The sequence below is a fragment of the Gouania willdenowi genome, chromosome 1 (assembly GCF_900634775.1).
Source record: "Gouania willdenowi chromosome 1, fGouWil2.1, whole genome shotgun sequence".
In the NCBI taxonomy this organism is placed as follows: domain Eukaryota; kingdom Metazoa; phylum Chordata; class Actinopteri; order Blenniiformes; family Gobiesocidae; genus Gouania; species Gouania willdenowi.
This window is the reverse complement of record NC_041044.1, coordinates 44,914,106-44,941,354: the sequence shown is the minus strand read 5'-3', so window position 1 is coordinate 44,941,354 and position 27,249 is coordinate 44,914,106. Positions and strand designations below refer to the sequence as shown.

At 41.6% G+C, this 27,249-nt stretch overlaps 1 protein-coding gene across 6 annotated transcripts in view; it reads right to left on the bottom strand.

Moving 5' to 3' along the window:
• LOC114462173 (microtubule-associated serine/threonine-protein kinase 1-like) overlaps positions 1-27,249 on the bottom strand; it is a 53,812-nt gene that overhangs the window by 6,347 nt on the left and 20,216 nt on the right. For 5 of the 6 annotated variants that reach the window (XM_028444864.1, XM_028444888.1, XM_028444904.1 and 2 more), the window contains 18 exons: positions 22,952-23,046; positions 20,431-20,506; positions 20,090-20,162; positions 17,724-17,884; positions 16,659-16,734; positions 14,541-14,750; positions 13,502-13,603; positions 11,877-12,009; positions 11,740-11,807; positions 10,830-10,906; positions 10,539-10,747; positions 8,940-9,078; positions 8,721-8,853; positions 2,883-3,048; positions 1,598-1,699; positions 932-1,054; positions 739-848; positions 494-654 (listed from right to left, as the gene is read on the bottom strand). In XM_028444864.1, the coding sequence (XP_028300665.1) occupies positions 494-654; positions 739-848; positions 932-1,054; positions 1,598-1,699; positions 2,883-3,048; positions 8,721-8,853; positions 8,940-9,078; positions 10,539-10,747; positions 10,830-10,906; positions 11,740-11,807; positions 11,877-12,009; positions 13,502-13,603; positions 14,541-14,750; positions 16,659-16,734; positions 17,724-17,884; positions 20,090-20,162; positions 20,431-20,506; positions 22,952-23,046 (2,214 nt within the window). Of the gene's footprint in view, positions 1-493; positions 655-738; positions 849-931; positions 1,055-1,597; positions 1,700-2,882; positions 3,049-8,720; positions 8,854-8,939; positions 9,079-10,538; positions 10,748-10,829; positions 10,907-11,739; positions 12,010-13,501; positions 13,604-14,540; positions 14,751-16,658; positions 16,735-17,723; positions 17,885-20,089; positions 20,163-20,430; positions 20,507-22,951; positions 23,047-27,249 lie in introns of all 6 variants that reach the window. The other variant, XM_028444873.1, reaches the window with a different exon arrangement.

The following is a 27,249-nucleotide window of genomic DNA, read 5'->3' as shown; positions in this document are numbered from 1 at the left end:
CCAAAGATTCATTTATTCCGTAATGGCGAGCTACAGCCGCGTAACTTTGACCTTCCTTCAGCATGTCCAGGAGTCCAACTTTTTGTGCGATGGTTAACATCTTCCTCTGCCTTTTGGGTGCGACCGCAGGTGCCTTTGTCGGTGCAGAACGTTTTGTCAAAGTTGTGGGTTTTGTCGGGGAGAAAACTTTGCAAACATAGAGCACTTCAGAGTCACACTGCTAGTGATCCGACATTGATGCTGAACGCATTATGTACTGTACAGTACAGTACAGGAGACACGGCACAGAGGAGATTGACTGACAATGGTCTACAGTCTCTTAGCCAATCAGGACGCAGAACACAATGCGCGCTCACGCGCTGTAAAAAAATGAATGCAAAATTGCACTGTAAAAAAAATCCGCGAAACACCGAGGCCGCGAAAGGTGAACCGCGTTATAGTGAGGGACTACTGTACTCATAATTACTATCATACAAATAAATGTTGTGCTCACATTTCAGGTGACCTTGCCCTCCAGCTCTTGTCTCGCAGTGTGACACTTCCCAGGCTTTCTCTCTTGGTTACCCGATTCTCTCTGGGGACCTTGTGCTCCCTCAGAGTTACACCGTGGGGTTTATGCTCCAGCTGGGACAGATGCTCCATGCTGCTGTACACCTTTAGGTTCCACACAATGACAGCACGGCTATCAGCTGTCAAACATTGACCGATGGAAGTGAAATGTAACAGTGTGATCCTGACCTTACTAAAGCGAGGAGAGCAGGAGGAGAAACGATGAATCTCCACTGGCTCGTCATCATTGGTGTCGTCTTCATCGTACGACTGTACGTGATGGTAGCGTTCAGAGCGTGCTGGAAATGAGACAATGATCCAATGATGATGGTGACCATGGTTAACAAGTGGTGCAGGGATCAAACCACAGACGCAGGCTTACTGTCAAAATAACTGGTGTCCTCCTCAGATTCCAGGTGAGGGATGAACTCAGCCTTCTGTCTCAGCAGACTGTTCCAGTCGACGTCAGTGAAGAAGGAATGCTGCTTCACTTCAAAAGCACCACCTGATCCCATCAATGGAGGAGAAACAGGATGATCCAAACTACGTCATTACAGTCCAATCAGTGGCTAAATGCAAAGTAAAGGGTGGGTCAAGATGTTGAATTAGCCAATCAGAAGTAGTTTATGTGTATGAATTATAAAACAACAAACCAACTAAACACTTGAGATTGAGTCCAATAAAGTGTTTTCATTGACTGCAACTAGATGAAAATTATTATTTGTTTATGAATGAATAAGACATACATTTAAATATACATTTTCTGTCCAAATAAACACTGTTTTACATCCTGTCATCAACTAGCACTGCAACGAGCTGATAATGGACAAAACAATGGGCTTTTTTATCTCATTCTTCAGCTAAACTCACAGCAGTAAAACACTGTTCAACTGCTTTTTATACATTATACAAGTATTTAAAACTACGTGAGACCTGGTGAGGCACAAAGTAAAAAAAAGACCCAACTGTCTTTGACAATTTAAATAAGCAGTTTTGTAAATCTGTCTAGGAATCTTTGTTATGGCTTATTATTATCCAGCAGACTGACCTGTGCCGAGTCGAACCAGTGGATTTGTCTGCAGAAGTAAAGAGATCAGATTCTGGGCATCAACAGGAAGAGCCTCGTCTCCTTCTGGCCACACAATGTCATCTACCAGACACAGCATTGAGGAGCAGAAGATGTATGAGTGTGATGAGACATGTAACACAAAAAGAAAGAATTGTTCAGACACATTTAGTGAAATGTAGCACTTAACTTGTATAATGTTAAAGTTTATGTAATTGCATTATTATTTAGCATTATGTTTTCTGTATAGGTGCTCAGTTCCTTCTTTTCTTAGTTGTACCACCATGCCTCAGACAAGCATGGTCTATATTCAGTTTAACAGCCTGAATAAAGTTTTCTCATTGCTCATGTCCATAAAGATTGAACAAAAGAGTCAGGGGTGGATTAATAAAGGTTTATGGGTATTAAAACATATACAAATGTCATTCCACGAGTTAATAAGGAGAACAAAGGCCAAGGAATCAGGAATGCACCGCTGCTGCGCTTCCAAATGTGCCCTCATTCCATTTTCCTCTGATGAATATGTAAAGTAGGGGGATCTCCCAGGTACAGCAAAAATATGGGAGGAGGAAATGCAAATAAATTAATGCAGGGGACGCAATGCAATTCATGAAATCTGGAACTGTTTGAGGTGATAGTTTTAGTACCAGAAAATACCATGAGTGAGAAGGAGGTGCAGACACACACACAGAGATCATCACTGCAGTAAATGTGGACAGAAAACACAGCAGAGATGGAAAAAAAGGCTCCAGTTGTGTGTGTGTGTGCACAGAGATGAATATATGGATATGATCATGGATCTATAACTCTTCAGACTCACTGCTCCACTGATCTCCTTCAGTCAATGTTTTAAACTTCAAATTCTCGTGTCGTTATGATGTCAGGCCAGAATCAGCAGATACAGCAGTGTAATTTACGCATGATCAATGATGATGACACATTAGAGAGTGTGTGACACAGCGCTGCTCAGACCTGCTGGATGATGGTCAGTAGTTCATCTTCAAATAATGCAGACTGATTGACAGACTGTGTAGCTCAATTAACTCAGATCAATAGTAGATCAATAGGACGGTTTCTGTTCTAATCTGACTATTTTTCATTCACTGATCAGAGCAAAGTTACAGGGAACTGTGTCACTAAAGGATTTAGGGAAGCAACTGGATTAACACCTTTATTTCAGATGTTTGTGAATCCGGCCTTTAGTGTACAATGTATTTCATCTCCTGTAAATATAAATGCTGACCTTGTTCCAACCTTGGTTCCTCACCTGTAATGACTTGTCCAAACAGCTCTTCTGGAGTGTCCCCAAAAAACGGCACACACCCCACCAGGAACTCATACAGGATGATGCCCATTGCCCACCAGTCCACTGGCTTTCCATAACCCTGTCGAAGAATCACCTCTGGAGCAATATACTCTGGAGTCCCACACACCTGTAACAATATATAGTACATGGTCATTTATCTAACACCATCCCTAAGCAGTCCAGTCTACTGCGTGAACTCAACCATCTTCACTTCCTCGATTAACACCAATTTATAAAGATGCAGTTAGCAACTTTAAGGCGTGCATTGATGCATTGCATCACCTAGTAAACCAGTGGGGGCTAGTGTAGAAAATGTAAGTACTGTACGCCCAAAAATGTGGGTATGTCAAAATCCACTGGAGTGAGCGTGGAAATGTGCGGTCTTTCATGTGAAGTCCTGAGGTGGTGTACGTACATTTCTACATAGTTTGATGCTTTAAATTCTAAGGATTTATTAGGCAAACTACCAAAATAATACAATACATTCACACATAAACCTCTGAGCTGCTGTTGACATGTAGCATTTACACATTTGTTTTGAGTTATTCATTTATTTTTATCTGTCTAATCTGAGTCACACACATGTTGTTCACTACCTGTCAAAGTTATGTGTGCTGGGGTCTCCACACGCACGCACGCACACACGCACGCGCACACACACACACACACACACACACACACACACACACACACACACACACACACACACACACACACACACACACACACACACACACACACACACACACACACACACACACACACACACACACACACACACACACAGCCTGTTTGATGATCAGTTGGAGGACAGAGACAAACGTTTAGCCTGATGTGCTTGACCAGAATGTCATATTTTGTGATTATTATTATTATTAGTAGATAGCGTTTTCTGTCTCCTCCTTAAACATCTTCCCACTTCTTCTCACACCCACAGTTAAGCATTCAGTGAACTGTGTGTGTTCATTGTCATATACTGAATAATAAATTACCTCATGTTTACTTCATCATCCTTTTGCACTACTATTATACTATTATATTATCTGATTATATTATCCTATTTAGTCTTGTACATATTAGTTTTTAATTACTGTTTACATTTTTTGTTGATTGTTTTTATTTAATGTTTACATTGTTCAGAAAGAGCAGAGTCCACCAAAGTCAAATTCCTTGTTTGTTGAACATACTGTACATGGCTAATAAAGATGTTTCTAATATTATTTCAAGTATCTTCACTGTTGAATCATCTCCGTCATACATGTTGCTGTCGGTCTAATAATTCAAAGAAATCTCTTCTTTCCTGTGTTATTGGTGGTAAGATCACGCTGAGAAGAATCCTGGTGACAATCTCATTTCAATATTATTTACATATGTAAATGACCAGATGTGCATTCCCATCCACACAGATGTTCAAAGGATAGGTGTGTGGATCCAGTCCAGAACTGTTAACAGCTGTCTCTGGATTGATACGTACGCTTATTTCACACCATTTTTCATGCAAGTCTTTGTACATGAGGTCCATGGTGTGTTTTCAAATTCAGATGAGCTTCGTTCCTAACATGAGGTCTGAATTAATGCTCACCACACAATTATAGTGGAGAACACGTCAAAGGCTCAAACATTGCTCTGTTTCAAAGCTAAAATGGCCATGTTCACCTGGGAGCATTAATTCCTCTTTAATTCAGAATAAAAGTTAATTCCTCTTTAAACTGACCTTGTAAACACCTAATTTCTCATGCAAATGTAATTAAATCCAAATTTTTGGGGCTTGTTTATTTCGATTTTAATTCTGAATTAAATAATTTCTCTTTCTTGTGAACACTTAATTCCGCTTGAAGTTAACTCCTGTCGTTCTTCTCATGCGCGACCTGCCACATTGGCTTGCTGGTGATGTCATAATCCAAGATGGCCGCCCGGACTCCAACCAAGACTATTTATTTAATAAGAGGCTTAGAAGACACGTATATAATGAAAAAAGTGGATGGACAGAAGAATAAACAAGAGAACATTCACACCTACTTATTACACACACACAGAGAACAGCAAACGGAACGGCTTCATAGGGGCATGAAGCACCAGAGCTTCACTAATGATGCATGGATCATTATAAAGTTCATGTCCTGTAAAGTGGAGGTAGAACAGCTGTTGCATTAACCACTGGTTTTTATACGACTTCTATCTCCTTTTCCTGCTCAGCTGAACAAAGTGTGTTATTGTTGAGCTGCTGCTTCAAAACTACATCAAAATAAAAGTGAAAACACTTCTCATCATGTGGTCTTCTATGTCGGAGCTGAAAATAAAAGGTTTGTTGTGTGTTTTTCCCGATAAATGTGAATACGTTGCATTTTCCCCCTGTTCAATCGCTTCCAAACCCCCAGACCTAAAGCAGATTTAAATAAACCTGTTTTCCATGTAAACCTCAATTCAGGATTATTATTTCCATGTAAACACTTTAATTCCAAATGATTTAATTCAGAATTACTAATTCTGAATTAAAAAACATCACGTAACCGTGACCTACAGTATGTGCTGTCCATCCATCCATCCATCCATCTTCTTCCGCTTAGCCGTTTCCGGGTCGCGGGGGCAGCATCCTCAGTAGGGAGGCCCAGACTTCCCTCTCCCCGGCCACTTCCTCCAGCTCTTCCGGGGGGACCCCGAGACGTTCTCAGGCCATTTGGAGGTGTTGATTCTCATTCCGGCCGCTTCGAACCGATCCAGTGAGAGTTGAAGGTCACGGTATGTTGGAGCCAACAGGACCACATCATCTGCAAAAAGCAGTGATGCAATACTGAGGCCCCCGAACCGGACCCCCTCAACGCCCTGACTGCGCCTAGAAATTCTGTCCATAAAAGTTATGAACAGAATCGGTGACAAAGGGCAGCCCTGGTGGAGTCCAACCCTCACCGGAAACGATTTCGACTTACTGCCTGCAATGCGGACCAGACTCTGACTCCGGTCATACAGGGAACGAACAGCTCCTATCAGGAGGTTCGATACCCCATACTCCCGGAGGACCCCCCACAGGAATCCCCGAGGGACACGGTCAAATGCCTTTTCCAGGTCCACAAAACCCATGTGGACTGGTTGGGCAAACTCCCATGACCCCTCAAGGACCCTGCTGAGGGTGTAGAGCTGGTCCACAGTTCCACGGCCAGGACGAAAACCACATTGCTCCTCCTGATTCCGAGGTTCAACTATCCGGCGGACCCTCCTCTCCAGTACCCCTGAATAGACCTTACCGGGGAGGCTGAGGAGTGTGATCCCTCTATAATTGGAACACACCCTCCGGTCCCCCTTCTTAAAAAGGGGGACCACCACCCCTGTCTGCCAATCCAGAGGCACTGCCCCCGATGTCCACGCGATGTTGCAGAGTCGTGTCAGCCATGACAGCCCCACAACATCCAGGGCCTTGAGGAACTCCGGGCGGATCTCATCCACCCCCGGAGCCCTGCCACCGAGGAGCTTTTTAACCACCTCGGCAACCTCAGCCCCAGAGATAGGAGAGCCCACTCTCGGGTCCCCGGGCCCTGCTTCCTGATTGGAAGGCGTGTCGGTGGGATTGAGGAGGTCATCGAAGTATCCCCCCACCGATCCACAACGCCTCGAGTCGAGGTCAGCAGCGCACCATCCGCACCATACATAGTGTTGACGGTGCACTGCTTCCCCCTCCTGAGACGCCGGATGGTGGCCCAGAATCTCTTCGAAGCTGTCCGGAAGTCGTTCTCCATGGCCTCACCAAACTCCTCCCATGTCCGGGCTTTTGCCTCGGCGACCGCCGTGGCTGCACTCCGCTTGGCCCGTCGGTACTGCTGCCTCCGGAGTCCCACAGGCCAAAAAGGCCCGGTACGACTCCTTCTTCAGCTTGACGGCATCCCTCACCGTTGGTGTCCACCAACAGGTTCGGGTATTGCCGCCACGACAGGCACCGACTACCTTGCGGCCACAGCACCGATCAGCCGCCTCAGCAACAGAGGCACGGAACATGGCCCACTCGGACTCAATTTCCCCCGCCTCCTCCGAGACATGGTTGAAGTTTTCCCGGAGGTGTGAGTTGAAGCTCCTTCTGACGGGAGTCTCTGCCAGGCGTTCCCAGCAGACCCTCACCATACGTTTGGGTCTGCCAGGTCTAACCGGCATCCTCCCCCACCATCGGAGCCAACTCACCACCAGGTGGTGATCAGTTGACAGCTCCGCCCCTCTCTTTACCCGAGTGTCCAAGACATGCGGCCGCAAATCCGATGACACGACTACGAAGTCGATCATCGAACTGCGGCCTCGGGTGTCCTGGTGCCAAGTGCTCATATGGACACCCTTATGCTTGAACATGGTGTTTGTTATGGACAATCTGTGATGAGCACAGAAGTCCAACAACAAAACAGCACTTGGGTTCCGATCAGGGGGGCCGTTCCTCCCAATCACGCCCCTCCAGGTCTCACTGTCGCTGCCAACGTGAGCGTTGAATTCCCCCAGCAGAACGACTGGAGAGTGCTCCTTCTGGGGATTCCCTCGTTCTGCTGGGGGACTTCAACGCTCACGTTGGCAGCGACAGTGAGACCTACAGTATGTGCTGTATTTCATAGAATTCACTGGTTTATTCATATTGGGCTAAAGGTAAGGAGCAAAAAAATCGCATAGTCTGTGAAAGAGGGCGGGCTGAAGGAAAGGCAGCGGTGAAGTCATTTTTTGGGCTGTCTAGAAATCACGGAACATGGAGTTTTTCCAATGCTTGTAAATGTCATTGAAATCTGTGAAAATGATAAAGTTCACTTTTAATTTGAAACGTCTTCATTGATAAACAATGCAACAGATTGATTTGACCAGATCATTGACCAGATCATTGATCAGATCGTTGCACTGTGAGGATCGGCCACATTCTGTCCGAGTCACAGTTAAAATCTCTCTCCTTGTTTTGAGCGCTTCATCATCATCATCATCATCTTCATCATCCATGCACATTACATCACGTCGTCATGTCATCATCTGTCATTAATGTTTCACTTGTTAGTGTGAGCAAACTGTGGCTTTACGTTGTACACAGTGTGAAAATAGTTTAATCACTCTGACATCTGTCAGTTTGTAACGAGCTACGCACACACACACACACACACACACACACACACACGCACACACACACACACACACACACACACACACACACACACACACACACACACACACACACACACACAGGTCATAGGCTCCGTGATGCACAGGTAAAATATAATGAAATGTAACACATTTTGTCTCATCTAGAACTGGTAAATATGAACATATTAGTAACGCTGATGGTCAATTTTTTGGCATGCTTCTGTGACTCCTCCCACCCCTCTGACAGCGTGTCAGTGTCGCTTTGGATCGATTCTTTCCGAGAGTCTCTTCTGTAATATTATGAGTCCGGCTTCAAATGTAACTAAGTCCGTATTTCTAGTGCAATATAATGTTTCACCTTATGGGGGCGCTGCACTTATTCCAGGTTTAGAAGAAGGACTTATGCACACCGGAGAATGTGCATAAAGCCACATTTGAATGGGAACGCCCACATTTCAGGGCTGCTCCACCCATAGTGCGTAACTGACTTAAGTACAGAAGGAGAACAGCACATGACCAGAAACAGCGCCGCTGTGTGGCTTTTTGCACATGGGAGAATAGAGTCCTTAGAGACGACCAGTGTGATCATTAAATGTGCTGGCTTTATTTAAACCACTTTAGACCTTTGGGATCTAAAACTACCTCATTATTAAACCTAAACTAGGTCTTTATCACAATGTGAAGGAGCACAAACCATCATCTACATACCTGTTTATCCAAGAACTCCCGAGTATCCTTCTCTATGTGTCCTTCGTACAAGTTAGTGGTCAGACTCATGAGACCCATCTTAGAAAGTCCAAAGTCAGTCAGTTTGATGTGTCCCATTGAGGTAATCAGGAGGCTAAGAATAAATTGAGTTCAAGTGAAGTGATGACCTAACAGCATTAGCATCATCTCTTTCCATTTGGCTGATGTGCTCCAACTTACTTGTCAGGCTTGAGGTCACGGTGCACAATGCCGTAGTTATGTAAGTACTCCAAAGCCAGGACCGTCTCAGCAAAGTACATGCGTGCCATTTCCACAGGCAGAGCCCCGATGTTCTTCAGGAGAGTGGCACAGTCCCCGCCTGCAGACAAAGCCTTGTGATTAGTCCTGCTGCCATTAGCAATTAGCACTAGCTTATGTTTTATTGAACAACAGTTTTATATTTCACACATTGGAAGAATATCAACATTAAAAACAGATAATGAACAATGCACCAGCACACACCAACACAGCAGCTTCAGTTCAAACTGTGTACATATTATAACGTCCAAGAAATTCCCATAACTCTTCAAATTCTCCTTCTTTTCCTCTAGTGATGTAGGTCGTCTCTCTAAGAACAATACAGTATGTCATCTCCTTCACCCACATTAACTGAAAGCACCTCCATTTTCATCCATTACACAGCGATCATTGTACAAAATCAATTAAAGTCAAAACTTTTCAGCTAAGTGTGAAGCTAACTTTTCTGGGTATATACTATTGTTACACACGTCATTGTTTGAAGAGGGCAGTGTTGTGTTTGAGGCTATTTTAGGTTCTCTATGACAGGGATCACCATGTACAACAAAAACTATCATCTAACAGCAATCTGATAAATCAGGAGGTGCTTGATTCAGATGGATGAACAAGTCAAGAACATGAGATCCATCCATCCATCCATCCATCCATCCATCCATCCATGTTAATATAAAGCATTTGTAAACACAATTACAACATGCATATGTTTTTGTGTAAATTACCTCATGAACAAATAATCCAACCATCTATTAAGGTTTATTCTCCCACTATCATCCCCTTAAGCACATTAGTAAAAAAAAGTGATTTATTTTCAATGATGAATGTAAATGTATTCTGAGGTAATGTTTTTTTTTATTTGGGCGGGTGAAGGCGTGGACAAAGTAAACCCTTGTTTTCCCTCTGATACAGTCAGATGATGTGTTCTTGGTAGTTCTGGTTCAGAAGACGTGCGGTCCTGCTGGATGGTGGCTGGTTTGTGGGCTGGGGTGGGGGGCTTCACCTGGAAGCTTGCCCTTGGAGGTTCTCGGTCCCAGGGGGGTGTCTTTGGGGTCCAGCGGGCTTGGCGGGGGTCTTCCAGGGCAGGTGGCGTGGGCCGCACCTTTGATTTAATTGCAATAGCAAAAGATGCATTGCTGTCTTTAAAAGGTTACACTTCTTGTAGTGTTGACCTTTGATAGCATGTGCAGACAAAGAAAAAACAAAAAAGACATGTATTTTGCAGAAAAAGTGTTTCCATAGCGCTTTTGCGCCACATTTCAATATCGAATCACCTGAAAATTAGGAGGAATTGGGAGAATAGAGCCCTATACAGTATGTGCAAAAATAGAAGGACTGCATATCTGTTGGGCATCACGTCTAATTGACCGACTCGTTACACAGCAGTGACAAACGCATCATTGGCTTCAGTCATTCTGAAAAAGGTCAAAACCTCACAGCCATAGGTCATAATAATGTGAATGTAGAACAATGATGAAGCAAGTGGAGTAGAAGATGGATAGATGGTGAACATGACCACAGCCTTACCTTCTACATATTCCAACACCATGCAGAGGTGCTGGCGGGTTTCAAAGGAGCAGAACATGGACACGACAAATGGGTTTTCAGCAAAGGTGAGGATGTCCCGTTCTACAAAGGCTTGTTGGATTTGATTCCTTAGGATCAAGTTCTGCTTGTTGATCTTCTTCATAGCAAACCTCTGTCGTGTCTCCAGATGACGCACCAAGTACACAGTGCTGGTTTTCACAAGGAGACATACACACCAAGGTTTGTTGTACCTAGTAAAAATACAAATATCATAACCAGGGATCCACTCACCCATATGCTCCATTACTGATCAGCTTGATATTCTGGAAGTCAGCTTCACCTGGAGGTTTCATTGCTTTATTCTTACCCTGAGGTACACAGATGATGATGATGATTATTATTATTATTATTATAAGTGCTGTAATGTCTTCATCCTAAAAAAAAAACCTTGATTTAAATTAAATGTATGGAGAGAAAAAACACAAATGATATGAAATTTAGAATATGAGGTCAGTCACTTCTAAACTTACAAAAATATAACATTTCCTGGCTGCCACACACACCAATTTAAATAAAACTGATCAATTAACACTAAGATGAACAAAACGGTTTAAAATGTTACTGCTTCCTGTTATGTTCTCTGATATAAATATGCATCTGTGGATATATTCAGTTATGTTAGAATTTGAGTTACTTTGTTAAATAATTTGTAATATACAGGTATAATGACAGCCCAGAAAGGGAAACATTAAATGAAGTATTCAATTGATTAATAATTTGAGAAACAAATTACATAAGATAATATTTTCAACTCCCATTTGATGAATGAATGGATTTAAATGTATAGCTTTATATGTTGGGAGAGTAATCAAATACATTATAAAGGTTGTGCAGGGTTAGTATTAAATATAAAAGTTCTTAAGAAAAAACATGCAGCAAAAAGGATCCTTAACATCAGATTTACATCCTCCATTCATATTAATCATTTTCCTTTTTGATCCACTTTGTTTAATCTTGGAGGTGTGCCTATATAAGGAGAGATGGAGTTCTGCTCCTAGAAGCTCAGCATAAATAAGATGGAATGGAAACCTGTATGCTAAGTCATTAGCAGGATGACGTAAGGCTTTTTCACTCAGATCTGAAACAACTGTTGCTGTAAGAAACTAACGTATGTGACAAGGTAAGAAAAGATGCAGCTTACCTCAGTGGAATCATCTGTTTCAGGCGTCACTGGTCCCTCACTGTCATAACTGTCCAGGTTTACCATGTCTGTCAATACACAGTAAATACAGTCAATGCATTTAATGTCAGTAACTGTAGATTTAGTTTTTGGCTTGCCTTCTATTGGGTCTCTGGTCAGTCCCAGCTGGCTGATGATGTAACGTGGAATGTCTGTTTTCATGAGATGACCCTCCTTGGCGTGATCCTCCGCTGCCTCCAGCAGATGGTAAAACTCCTCAGGGTTAAACTCCTGCAATGGTTAGAACTGAACGCTTAGGATGTACAGTCATCTACGGACTCTTTCCTACAGCCAAACATTTAATGGTTTTAAGAATCACCATGTATTGTTAGCAGTGCCATAGTCATTGTTTCAGTGAAAGCTTCTTTGCTCTTTGTACATTTCTGTAAAAGTCAAGCGTTGACCTCAGTGCTGCTGGTTCTTACAGTAAAGGGAATGAAAGAATATCTTTTTATGGCAACACCTGAAAAAAATGCAGATTACTATCATATTTAAAAGTGCATAGGGCAGAATTTGAGAAAAATTAAACATTCATTTTAGGTTTTTTTTAATGCTAAAGGGTGATGAAGCGATCTAAACCAAAGAGAATGAGTCCACACACAGTTGTTTCCTTAAAGAGATGGTGTGATACATGTTGTTCTGCTGTTATGGTCCAAACACTGCAGACATAAGGTCAAATGACGCTAGTGTGCGGTCTCAACAGCTCGAGGAGGTGTCCCCATAACCCGGAAATAAAAAAAGAACGAGAAGACGTACGCAGAGGTATGTGCGTATTTTCTCATCCAAGTCCAACCCAACAGTGAAATGTCAAAGAAATGACACATGTCCGTTTGTTTTAGTGGCAAGCACCGATTTTATTAACAAACAACTGCTAATGTCAACATCAGATCAGCGCACGGGTAACAAGAGAATGTCAAACACAAACGGGCGCCATGCACGTAAGAGACCCACTGGATCTATTTACATAATACATGTATCAATGTTGCAACAGTGTTCCTTTCTAGTTGTCTTCTGCTCCATCCTCCTTACCCCACGGATCACAGCTCTCATCAGCTGTAGCTCCTACTGCACCTTAACAACACTATGTGACCAAACCCAACCACCAGTTTTAAATATCTGTCTGAACCCAACACGTTGGGTCCTGTCACCATTCAGCTGGGTATCCATCCTCTATCCACAGTATCAGCTGTGCTCCAGTGATAAACAAACATTAGATATGGCTGCAGTTACACTAACCACTGTGGTGTCACTATGGAGTCTGATTTATACATCCTGCCACAAAGATCCACAAAGGTGCATTTTAACATCAGAACAAACCAGTGGATAATCACAATAAAGTTAAGCTGCCAATAAAAACCTGAGAGTGAATAGTGTAAGATGAGTTACATGTCCGTCATCGTCACAGAGTCAATCTGCGAGTAGTGACGTGCACTGGTAAAAATGAGTCACACTGAGACGTCAGCCATTCTTTAACATGAAGTGACTGTGTTTACAGTCGGACTGGAGATTCCTGTATGAATGGTAATCTAAATGCAAATGTATTTTCCCTCCAGGAACACCAAGCTGATGCTTACATTTCTGTTGGCTTGTGTTGATCTTCATCCCATGCTGTGCAACACATCAGCTAGTCTACTGTAAATGCCATTATTGTGCTTACCAATGAGAGTCTGTACTAATCTATATGTAAAGCTAAATCAATATGCAGGGCTGTGTATAATCTTACCAAACACTCCAAAAGCCTGGCAGGACGAGCGATGATGATGAGAAGCTTTTTAACCAACTCTGTGACAAAGGCAACCTCAGAGCTCTCTGAACGCTCGAAAGCCTGAATGCAAAGACACAAAGTGATCATGTAAACACACATTATACACAGGCAATTATCTCTATCATTATATGCCATTTCATTTAAGTTATATTTGTTCATGAATAAATTAAACTAATATTATTTTTAATGCTTCTATACAGGAAAGAAGGAGGAAGATGTCAACACAGATGTTCTTCCATGAAGCAGTCAGGACTACGTCCATGGTCCATAACCTCCAGCTCATGATGAACACCACGACACTGGTTGAACTGGTGTTGGTTCTGGAGCAGATAGAGGCAGACTTTGGCCCTTTGCTATAGAAAACCCACAATCATCCAGAGCATCACAAACATGTCACTGTGCTGGTCATTGAACAACTGGGATGTTTTTAGCTCCAGGAACATGAGGCCTACACTATTTCTCTCACATCCATCCATCCATCCATCCATCCATCCATCCATCCATCCCAGCTGGCCTATTGTGCAGGGCAGGGTACACCGTAAGCATGTTATTGGTCCATCATAGAACTAACATAAATATTTATTTCAGAGTCTCGCTCGTACATTTGGAACATTTGGTGACAAAGTAGCCTGTAGTTTAACGACTTTATGGTGATCAAATTGTAAAGGTGGCCACCTGAGGGCTGATGGACCACATGTTTTGGATCACTCACTGTTTTGACTCATTTACAGTGAAAACAGGCTTGTTAGCAGGCTCAGCTGAATAATTACACAATATCAAATGTGTTAAACACATGATGCTCTGCCTTGATTCCAGTGAGACTCTCAATGTTCACAACATAAACTGCTACTTTCTAAATAATTAGAATGTTGGTGAGATCTTTTACCAGAACAAAAATCTAAATCAACAAAAGATGATTAAAAGAAACTAAGATTTACCTCCACGTAGCATTATGAGTGTTATCTGAAAAGTCTGTTAGCATCAATAGTTTTCTCACATCGTTGAGCAGCTTCTCAAGATTCTCCTGAAGCTCAAAGAAGTAGACAGAGGTGATGAGGCCCTCACGGGCTCTGGTCAGGCAGTCCCTGGACAGCTCAGTTATCTGGTGGTGGATGAAGCTGAGAACTCCGTCTGCCAGAGGAAGAACGTTCTCAGGTGTGAAAGCCTGGATGAACTCTGCTAGCTTGTCCTCCATTTGTGCTGTAGCCTGGAGATGGAAACATGAGTTGTATGAGAGGAGAAGTTGTAGAAAGAATAATGAGGTACAATCAAGTTAGAAAAGCTTTCAAAAGACAGAAATGAAAAAGAAAGAAATATAACAAAAATGTCTTTATTTTAGAATTGAGAGTAGATGAAAAAGTTGTACTTTAGGGGCTTCAGAGTTTAAGGGTTTAACCCCCCCATGCCTTCAGAACTGCTCTATAACATTGAAAAACACATTTTTCAATGAACTCTAAACCTTCTTTGGATATTCTTCCCTGATAATTGTATAAGAGGAGGAAATGTAAAATATATCTTTGCAAATTCAATTATAAATTTCATATATATAAATGTACCCACTAGTGTTTGCCTACATGCAATATGAAGTATATAAACTACAATTCCCACCTACTGACATTCATTCACAAGTGAATTTTTGAGCAGGAATTAATCATTTTCGTCTGCTCGTCAGCAGTGCAGAAAAATAGCCAATCGTGTTCAGTTGCCATGGCAGATTAATAAATAAATGGCCAATCAGAGTCGCAGAATTTTAGAACACTTTCTCCCAAGGTATGACCCATTTCTGCCAGTAACTACAACCCAGGAATAATTCAAACAACGTTGTGGTCCTATTCACACACAGTATGAGCACAATGGTGTGTTTGATGTCCTATGACGAGAGATGCTGGTTTATTCCTGCACACGCTGTATAACCAGGTAAGATATACTGTACATCTGTGAACAGTGTAAACCAAACGTTAATTATCTTTGAATAGACTATATATAGCACTTAATGTTTAACTCATCTTATTAAAACAATGAATATAATTAAAATTTTATTTAAATGAGATTGAAATGCTTAATTTAATACAGTCTTGTGCGTATGTGTTATATATTAACCTACTTTCAGTAATGACCTTTGAAACTGTAAAGTATTGTTTCTGTTTTTCTCCTTTACAGAAACTCGAACCCTTCTTAACATCATCACCAACCAATGACGTCATAATCAGAGAGGTGCTTCTTAACTTTAACGAAGATAAAAAGGAATATTATGACAAACGATGGCCTCAATGCTCTCACTATGTTCTCAATAGAAAAAAAACTACTAAAACGAGTTTTCCTTGATTTCAACACCAGAGTTAATGAGAAACGATCTGTCCATCATATTACACTCACTCACACACTGTTGATGTGTATACGTTACTGTACATTTTATCTTATTTGATACCTTTCCTTTCTAAAGCATAGAGCATTATATGTTCATTTACCCACTGTATCTGTGGAACTGGTGATTCTAAGGTGAAATCATTACTGTTAAATTATAGTTGTCGTCTGACTGTTGATTTAAATTCACATACTGGACTAGGTAGAGAAATGTATTGTCACATGATCAGCCCCCCCAAGAACATTTGTCACCAGCCGCCACTGAAAGAAAAGTATGTTCATGTTTAACAGACATTATCCTGCTGGTCAGAGCAAGATGTTTGGGTTTAGCTGATGCTCCATCACATCTGTAGCATCCTGAGCTGTTCATGCACTGAAATCTGCTTTTAACACCCAGGCCATGATTAAATCCCTTTGGAATGTTTAGTCTGACATTGTCTTCATGTTAAATGCAGTATTTACTGCCCTGATATTCTGTGTTTACAAGTAGTTAAAGAGGAAAAGAAGTTACTTTGTTACTTTGTGTAACTTGTTTTGTTCTGACTGAAGGTTTTGTGAAACAATTCATATCTTAACATTCTTTTATTCAAGATTGTTTGTTGGGATTTAGCAGCATCTATGTTCCCTTCATTTCTTTGTTGATTTTTACTTCACACAGTTCTATCAGTTTGAAAGGTATTGATAAAGTGGGACTAGAAGCAAATGAATGGACTGGTTGAACCCATGCTACACTGTTGTGTGTGAACCTTACCCTTGGAAAGCGCTCTTTGTACACATGGTTCATCATCATGATCTCATTATCGTAACAGGAAGATGATAGTCCATGACTGAAGAGAGAAAACAGACAATGATTCATGAGCTATAAAACCTTAAACATTCTAATAATCATAATGGCTTAAGATTTATATAGCAGCTTTTTTTGAGGAGACTCCAAACGCGTACAGAAACCATTATTAATTCACACCAGTCATACTAGTGGTGGTAAGCTACAATGTAGCCACAGCAGCCATTTTGTGCCTACAGCCCCTCTGACCACCACAACATTCATACACAATTCATACAAGGCAATGTGGGTAAAGTGCCTTGCCCAACAACACAACAACAGCGGGATTCGAACTCTTTGATTATTGGATGACCCACTTTACCACTGAACCACAGTCCGTACATGCTGCAGGCGTTGAATAAATGACTTTCTTATATCATAAAAAAGTCCTTTGAAAGTAGATTTTATTCAGTCAGATACACACGTAAAAGCTTTAGTTTGGTTTTTTACCCTTTTCACACTCAGCCGTGGTGTGTTGATGTGTGTTCTTTCTGCTGCAGCTACCAAGTTAAATTCCTTGTGTTGTTCTAAACTGTACCTGATGGTGATGACTAACTTATCTCACATTTACAACTAGTAGGAAAATAGTGATGAATTATAACATCCAATTTTTACCATGATTCATTTTGAGTCTTTGGGATACGTTTGCTGCCATTCATGTTTCCAGTACCTAATGTTCTACTTTCCTCCACATTGTCCATAGAATTATAAGGAAAAAATGAAAGTCTTTCATTGATTGAGTTACAACAAATCATGGTGAATATCATATTGTCCCGTGGAGAGGCACCAGTATTGTGACATAATATGTAACTGGATAGTTCTGTAGAGAAATGCATAATGTTGCTTTTTCAGGAGATGCATTTTCTAAACAACATTTGAAGCAAAAGTTACATAAAGCAATAATAATGTCAGCTTAAATCTGCTCCTTTTAAAAACAGGCTTGAGCCGATTGGCAGCAGCGTAGCTCGCTTAATCTCCCAAATGTTTGCTGACCTGAGACTGTGGGAGCGAGGGCGCATGTGGGGAGAGCAGCGGCCGCCGTCGTCATCCATGATGCTCTCTGTGCTGCCAAAGTGTTTAGATAAGAAGTGGAGCTCATCCATGGTGGGCTGGAAGGGAAGCTGGTGCAGACGTTCCTGTGAGGAGCTGGAGGACTGGAGCAGGATCAGAGGGACACCAGTTACGTCAACATTAGCTGCAAACTACGTTTCTCACATGAGGAAACATTTTAAATGTTAAACTTTATTCATTGATTGTTATTTATTCTGACAATAGTGAATAATAGGCAGCAGTGGGCTGCCACTTTGGTGGGCTGCCACTTTGGTGGGCTGCCACTTTGGTGGGCTGCCACTTTGGGGGACTGCCACTTTGGTGGGCTGCCACTTTGGTGGTGCACACAGAGAAAGTTTGGGGTTGAGGGTCTTGCTCAGGGATCCATGTTGGGATCCCTCCCCCACCCAACCACCCCACACCCTGTTCTATTCCCTCCATTCGTCCTTCTTTGCTTCCAATGCCAGATGGATGAGGGCATCAGGCCTGACGTCACGGTTATGCAACATGTCACACACCAAAAGAGAGACAAACTGTGAATACATCAGATCAAACTGTCTGTATAAAAATCTTTAGATAAAAAGTTATTAAAGATTTATATTTATACACAACTACAGAAGCTTGACTAAGACAGTTTTCTATTATTTCTTCAAAAAATAAACATTTATTAAACAGAGGTTTGCATTTGGTAACAGGAGTAATTGTCAACTTAAACATCTGTAAAGATTTGTGAAAGGTAAGCATGCATCTATAGTCAGACACCATGTTTCATAGAAACAGTCACTACTTAATGTAGCTCTAGAATATAGATATATATAGATAGAAGATCAGCACATTGGGAACATTCATTTATAGATAATTCAGTGAAATCTGTGTATGGGCAAAACAATTTACTACATGGAGCAAACAATACATTTTGGTCAACCTCTGTGAAGACATTATTAGATAAATCCAAAATGCATAAATTGCTAAATAGTCAGGAATATGAAAAGCAATGGCTTGAATGAATTGTTGTATTAAGGAGCCAGCAGACACATACAGTACTGAACAAGTATGGAAAGCATATGCTTGTCATGATAAGAGATGTTCATAAGTCTTTGTTTCAAAGTCTGAAGTAAAAAATAAAAGTCTTGTGTCTCTTCTGGTTGTAACAATTCTTCTGTCATCTGTCATAAGAATACTGTACCTATATCTAAGCATTTACTGTATTATCTATTAGTATACAGTATCAGTGCTGATGAGTTGTTATATGATCACTATAGTCAGGCTTTAATAGCTGAACTGCAGACTTTGCATTTTTTTTGTTGGGACCAAATGTGATGACTAATGGTACAGCTGCAGGCGTGCCGCCGGTCGCCATGGTCGTCAGCCGATGCGTATTATGGTTACCACGGTTACCATGAAAAAACAACTTTAATGAATAATGATTGTTTGTCTTACGTGTGTTTATAACGTCATGGATTCCCAAACTAGAAAAAAGAAGAACTTAAACCTTTTATTAATAAGTTCATCATTTTTCATCAAACAAGGCACAAATAAACACAATTTCAGGTCAGTACGGTTAATTAGGTTAAAGAATATTTAAAACTATTATTTTTTATGAAATGCAGGTAATAATGTGTAAAATAAGGCATTAATCAAACACAAAACTAGGTCTACTTTAATAACCTGAAACCTTTTCTTTGTTTATATCAATTATAAATATTACAATTTCAATTTTAATTTAGCAATTTCTCAACAGAAATACTTTTATATTATACTATTTTCATACATGAATGAAATATTTTCTCTGAATTTTATTAAAGAGAAATTCACTATATTTTAAATATTAACTTATTTTAGCCCTTAAATGAATAAATAATGTTTTAAAATACAAACAACTTAATTAACCCAGCAAATGAATTATAGAATGATGAGTTCACATGAGTCATTATGATCTCACCAGTAGCTCTTTTTCAGTATTGTGCAGTGCACGTTTCTGATGTTCACAGCTTTCCCTGTTTATAGGGTGATTTTCACATCAGTGCGATAGCGCTCACCTGGTGAGGTGCACCGCGGAGAATCATGCGCTCACACGGAGCAGTATGAGCGTGTCGGCATGTGCTTAGAGCAGCACGTGCACCCATCAGGACATGCTTGGAGCACTCACACAACACTGTTCATGAGTCAAGTCTGAAGTCTCTGTGTGTGCCACTTAAGTGCGACTCGAGTCTGAGTCATAAACTCGAGTCCCCATCTCTGGTACCACAAACATCAGCTTTTGGACGTATTGATAACACGTTATGACTAAGGAGAAAATGGGTATTCACCGTTGAGCTGGGGGTGTTGGTCCCATATCCAGAGGAGGGCAAAGATGCCAAAGACCATCGTCGTCCATCCGCCCTGCAAAGCACACAGCTGTGTCAATTCATTTAACTCCATGTGAACCTGTGCACACTTTAAGATCCTCAAGCAGTGGTCTCCTGCTGAGAACCAAAAAGGACGGAGCCTGGGAATACAATGACTCGTCATGTTGATAGAATGCAGGGCTGGGCCAGATTTATCAAAACAACCAACATCTCTTTCCCTCTGGATCAACATGTTTAGTTTCATTTGCAGCTCATTTCTATTTACTGTCACATAAACAAGACGTATGGCAATGAATACTCACCGTCTGGAGGATGTGAAGGAGAAATGTGCAGGATTGCTGGGAGAGAAGTTTCTGGGGCTGTCCAGAGGGCTGCTCCCTGATAGGATGACAACATATTTAGGATGGATGGATGGATGGATGGATTGAAGATAGATAGATAGATAGTAGATAGATGTATAGATGTATAGATAGATAGATAGATGTATAGATGTATAGATAGATAGATAGATGTATAGATGTATAGATAGATATATAGATGTATAGATAGATAGATAGATAGATAGATAGATAGATAGATGTATAGATAGATAGATAGATAAATGTATAGATGTATAGATAGATAGATAGATAGATAGATAGATAGATAGATAGATAGATAGATAGATGTATAGATAGATAGATAGATAGATAGATAGATGCATCCTTAGTGTTGCTGAATTATATCAACAACTTTTTCCCAAAAGCTTTTGTGGTGTCCCTGATGGCTATTGCTGCACCATGTCATGCTCTGGTGTTCTCCCCAGTACCCCCAGATGTAAGCGCAGTACTAGAGAGATCACATCCCCTGTCAGACATGTCCTCTTGTTTTCACACTGATATAGCCCAGCACAGCGTCTGTATATTCCTCCAGGTCAATACAGTCTCCAGATGCTGTTGCGTCTTTAAAAATGCTCCACTGGATGAATTCAAAGCAGCTCTGCAGTGATTGGATAGCCTCCTGTGGCCAAACTCTGGATTCTCTAACTGAAGGTGGAATAGGTTTCCCCTGAGGCCTGTGGGCCGGCCTTAGGATCACAGCTAAGTGGTCAGACCTGTCAACGTGAGCCCATTTAATTAGTTCAGTTGTGTAATAGTTCTCAATGATCAATAGAAGCACTTTCTTCATCACCAAAATACATTTTGGAATAGACGAACCAAGCCACTCTGCGATGAGTAATGAGGTGCGACCAATCATGAGAGAGATTTACAGTATCAGTAAACTTTGTGATATAAAGACGCAGGTGTAAAATCTAACAGTCGTGTGAATATTTTTTTTAAGATGTCATTGGGAAAAAAACCTAAAAATCTAAAAAGCTGTAAACTTTAGATAAAGTTTGAGATAAAGATATTCAATATTAGATGAAGTTACTTTGTAAAATGAGTTTGTACAAAGAATACAAAACTAGAGGGGGTAGATCTTTGTTCATTTAAGAATATAAATTACTCTCTCTTTCATCAATTCCCCCAAATGTGTTTGATAGTTGACGGACATTTATTTGAGAATTCTTCTGTGGGGTCCTGTAATAAATAGACGTACGGCTGATGTTTCTGAGTTATACTGATTAAAAATACAGTTAAAACAACCCATGAATGCCTGGAGGTCCCTTTTGTGTCCGAGTATATTTGATTTATCTGTTTTGACATTTTCTGTTTTATGATATTTTTTGGTTGATATGGACCAGTTATTATTTCTGCAATAGCCTCAAACATACTTGGACTCCGCCGTACAAATTTTGTCACACAAAACACTGTTCTGCACGTATTTTTCACATCGTTATGTATTTTTCACATTAAATGTAATAGTGACCAGCATTTCAGCACCTGGTGAAACAGAGGAGAGATGGAGACGAGCTAGGAAAGTACCGACACTTTTAAAACACATCCCAGGAGCACAAGGACGAGAGAGAAGCACTGAGGATTGTGGGAAATGTAGGATTTTAATGGAGTACGTGGTGGTGTGCCTGAGTATGTAAGCTGTGAGGAGTGGGACGGTCAGCGCTGCCCACTTCTTCAGAATGTTACCCCTAAATCTACCCATGTTCTGGGGTGGACTCCACACCCCCATGTATCCATCATTACCTGTATGTTGTTTGTATGTACGGTAATAGGCACTATTTCCATGCAGGTGATTAGAATCACATCTACCAACAGTCTGTTCCTTCTTTATTTTTTATTTTTTTAAGTTGGGAGCTTTAGATTATGGGGTTCTAGTTTCTATAAAATGTAATCTTGTACTAATATGTTTGTCAGAAATTGAACTAAATTTTGCATTTTTCTTCAGAAAAATGTCACTTTCTGTGTTAATGCTTTGTCCAACTGAGAATTAGTTTGAAGGCTAAACATCTCAACATATTAAATATATTTATATGTATATACAGTATATATAATATATTAGGGATTGTGCTGTGATATCATAAGAAACTTATTTGTAAGTTCTTTCAGATTTAATCATTTTACTTTCAGTTATTTCACAACAAGATTACCGAAACAAAGATAAATCAAAAATAGGATGAGAATAAACAGCCGTGATTTTTTAATCTACACCTTTAAGTATTTTTGGCTGCAAAGTTCACTTTAAATATTGTATTTGGTTTTTGGGTTAAGAAAGTTTCTGTGCAGTTAAAAATACAGTTAAACTCTGGATGAAGTGATTAAAACAACAGCAGTCATGCTAACTTGTTTAAAAAAAACAAGCGTATTGACAATAAAGCATATTTTAGTCAGGATAATGGTAACCAATGGTAACCAATGGGAATCATGAAAGTATCTCCATTGTACATACCAAGGTGACCTGGTAGAGGCAGAGGGGAGTGTGGGCGGGGCAGCGTAGGAGACGTAGTCGTCAGGATCAGACTTTTTCTGTTGCTTGTCCGACAGCTGTGGAGAAAAATAAGAACGCTGAGGTTAGACAAACGTGCAGTGATTGTGACCATGTTAATCACAGCTGAGCCTTAATGTCTGTGTCAGAGTAGATAGATCTGCCTGAACAGCCTGCATATGCTAATGAACAGTACGGTAGCAGCACAGCAGATAAAGGGGTGTATTTCTCTAATGCCTGCCTCCTTATATCCAACATAACAAATGAGGAGAATTACAGATGAGAGGGCTCCTAAAATGTTGTTTTACAAAAGGATAATGACTATACAGTATGTATGACTCTTTTATCAGTAGGTCCGAGAACAAAAAGTAGATTTGCCATGGAAGTTTTTTTTATTGCTATGCGCCAGTTTTTTGTGGCATGCGACACAGTGTCCCACAGTGTCCTACAAGTAATGAAGAACCATGTACACCATTCACCTACATATACTGTAGGTCTAACCAGAAAAGACTGACACCTGACAGAAACCACTTTCTGTTCTTGGGCCTACTGGTAAAAAGAGAGATAAATATAGTCATTATCCTTTTAGAAAACACCACTATAGGCTGGAGATAACCAGGTTTCTGGATACATTCTACTGGACTAGTAAAAAAAAACCTGACACGGCAGAATCCACTTTTGGTTCTCGCTGTCTCTCCTCAGAAAGTGCAAACCTCTGCCAAGTTTAGAGGCAAGGTGAAAGTCACCAGCAGGTGGTGCTGTAGAACCAGCCAAACCTCCACATGATGCTCCACAACTTGTTCTGAAAACTGTATCAACAACACCTGCTGGATCTTTGCTCAAATCAAACTCGTTCTTTCTTTTGACATTGTCTATCCGCACACACACGTTACATCTGGTCAGAACCTTCTGAGATATCCTGCTAACAAACATCCACATTAACAGACAAACACAGATGAAAACATTAGATTTCCTTTAAATAATGGTTACTTTACTGAAAACAATGTCAGCAAAAACATTTCAAGTGTGTGTACACCCTCAGGTTTTTCTGACCTTTAAAAAATGCCTTGATTATGGGCGTTACTCCTAGAGTAAAGCTGCAGTATGTAGAATCATGAGACTTGTATAGAAACAACCACACTCCACCCTCCCCACCCTGTTTCTAAACCAGTCACTCTCTACTGTAAGGACAGTCACTAGAGCTCCTCCTCTGCCACAAAGCTCACACACAAGCAGCTGCAGTGACCCCAGCAGAGCAGACACTCCATGTCTACACTGCAAATTAATTATGCATGTTCTCTCCACCTTCAATATGATTCTGTAAGCTTTTAATGTAGAATGATTACTCTGACTCTGCTCCTCCCAAACACGTTTGTGCTTTTATTCTGTTGCTTCTCCACGTAGATCTTCTTTTTTCCTCTTGATTTCTCACGATGGGGACTTCTGCTGGAATGTCTACCATTATACACTTTTACTATTGATGGTACGTGAACGCACTTGACTTCAGTCGAGCAGCCAATAGTAATGCCCAAAACAGCTCATGGAGAAAGATCTCTGATTGGCTGAAATCCAGTGTCACAATCCTGGATTTATAAACCTCTTATATTGAGCAAAGTGTCCACTCAGAACACTTTGGATTATATTATAGTCTAAGGTTATTATGGATTTTGGACCAAATGATACAAAAAAAACATACATACTGCAGCTTGTTCTTGTTTATTTAAGATTATTGTGTGTAACACATAGTCCAAGTCAAATAAACTGAATGTATTAAATGATATAAAACAACCTTAGCACCAGGCCTATTCTGGGAACACAGTGATGAATACTACTGTAAATTATAGCATAAGCAAAACATGCATTCTCCTGTTTTTACTTGTTTTTTTTGTGCTAATTTAGACATGTTCAAGTGTGCACATCTGTAAGTCCATAGCTGTGCTGCTGTAGCTGTGTTTCACAGCTGGATAGCCAATCAAGGACGAGGAAGGAGAGGGGGTGATGCATGTGATGAATGGCTGGAGAGGGAGGTGGAGGGCTGGGAGTCGATGTGTAAACACATGAGGGTATTTCACCAGAAAAAACTTGGCATTAAAGCAAAATTAGGGACAGTGGGAGCCTAAGGAAACAAGGCATCTGCAAATTCAGGAGACAGTCAGAGTTATTTTACACGCACTGTTGCACACACATGTATTTACATTCCATACATGACATGAGCAGTGCACGTGAGAAGACAAACAGTGCAAGTGACACACAGAAGGGGAGAGAGTTAGACTATCAAAAAGAAGGTGAGTAATTTATTGTAATGTGGATAGGGACCAAAATTCTGTATAAAAAGTAAATAAAATCATCCTTAAAAAAGTGCAACAACTCTCTTCAAGACGACATTTAGTCTGCATCACAGCCCCTGGATGGGAGCTGTGATGCTTGTTGCTAGGCAGTGTGTGCTGAGGAGACTTCTGATAAAGCCAGCCATGCACAAAGCAACAATGAATGGAAAGAAACACTGCTCATTAAAGATGTCACCTAAGTTCAATGTTTAAGAGAGGATGGAGGAAAACAAGAGGCCACAGAGACAGTAAAAGATGACGTAACCTCAAGTGTCACACACACCATCAAGTCACGTAGATTAGATAATACACACACAAGCTACAAAAAAATAAAGTCTAATTAAGAAAAAGTTTTGGTTCAGTTAATTCATATATGGGACGTATTCTCCCGTCGGCACTTAAGCGTTTTTTTACATGCCTGCAGTTACGCGCCCATCTCCTCAGCATATTCTCCGGTCCAGGCTCCAGACACGCCCACTGAGTGTAAATCGACCCAAACCATGTAGTCTGTGAATGAAGGCGGTCTGAGGCCAGGGAGGAGGACTGGACTATGATGTCATTGAAATCTGTGAAAATGATGAAGTGGACTATAGGGTGTGTTTTGGTGGACTGGGAGGGGCAGGGGGAGTGGTCGTGGGAATGGCTCTTGTGAATGGTTGAACGCAGGTATAGCGGGGCGTTTTAATTATTCTATCTGTGATTAAACGTAGTGAGCGGCCAGAACCAGAGAGAGCACGGCGAGACGGATGTGGCTGTGATCAGTGGCAGTACGAGCTGCTCACCTGACTATTGAATGTACTGTAAATGTGGGTGCACTCATTCAAGAACTCTAAACCGTCTATTGAGTCCCAGAGTGTGGCTATCGCCCAACACCTGTTACAGTGACACCCAGTGGGAAGGCGGTATGGCAGATCAGACAGCAGCACTCACCCAGATGTTGGCACAGCTCACAACAGTACAGTTGGAGCAGGTTCTTTCATCCAGGAGCGGCAGACCCAGATAAAGCAGCAGCTACCGGCACATGGATCGGCTGGAGGTGGGAGGACAACGGTGTCTGGCGGATTGTTCCTCCAAAGGATGGGGCCGGAGGAGGACCCACAGGGCTTCTTGGAGATCTTCAAAACCACGGCTGCAGCCAGTGGGTGGCCGAACACAGAATGGGCCTGCCCCTGCAGACAGAAGAGGTGCAGGCTGCAACCCGGCGCCTTCCTGGCCCTAAAAAGAACCATCCTGGATGGGAAGGGGATGATTCCCAAGGATCACCGCTGGCGGTTATAGGACATTCAATAAGGCCAGCGGACCGACCCTTCACCTTGGCCCTGCAGCTTTGAAATGGCACGGTCACTGGCTTTGCCCGGGTGACCGGGAAGGAGAGGGTCATCCTGGAGCAGTTCATTGCGGGTGTTCCGGCATAAACGGGGCATTAGGTTCGGTGTCATTGCCCAGAGGAGTTAGACACAGCCGTCACCCTAGCAGAGGACTTCTTGGTTACAGGAGCATGGAGAGGTGACTTGAGGTTCCACCGAGGCTGATCCCAGTGTTGTGGAGGAAGTGGAGGGTCCCGGTGGCTCTGGGAGCTCTTTTCGCTCCACAGACAGTTTCTCAAACACTGGGGCAACAAGTGTCCAGCATTTAAGGTGGGGCAGGTGATCCAGGTTGTCAACCCTCCAGCGCTATCCCCCGGCTCAAGTGGGGCTTATTGAGTGCCGATAAGGCTCTGAGGGGGTAAATACTGAGCGATGGTGGATTTGGGCCGCTCACAGTCTATGATCCATCAGGACCTGGTTGGGTCCGGGGCTCTGATTAACGCATTGCCAGTGAGGATTAAGTATATTCATATAAATCTCTGGTCTTTGGAGAGAGCAGACGTGTTTTCATTCGCTCCGATAACATGACCTTGGCTACAGCTGAACAGCCTGAAAAAATTGGGCCCAA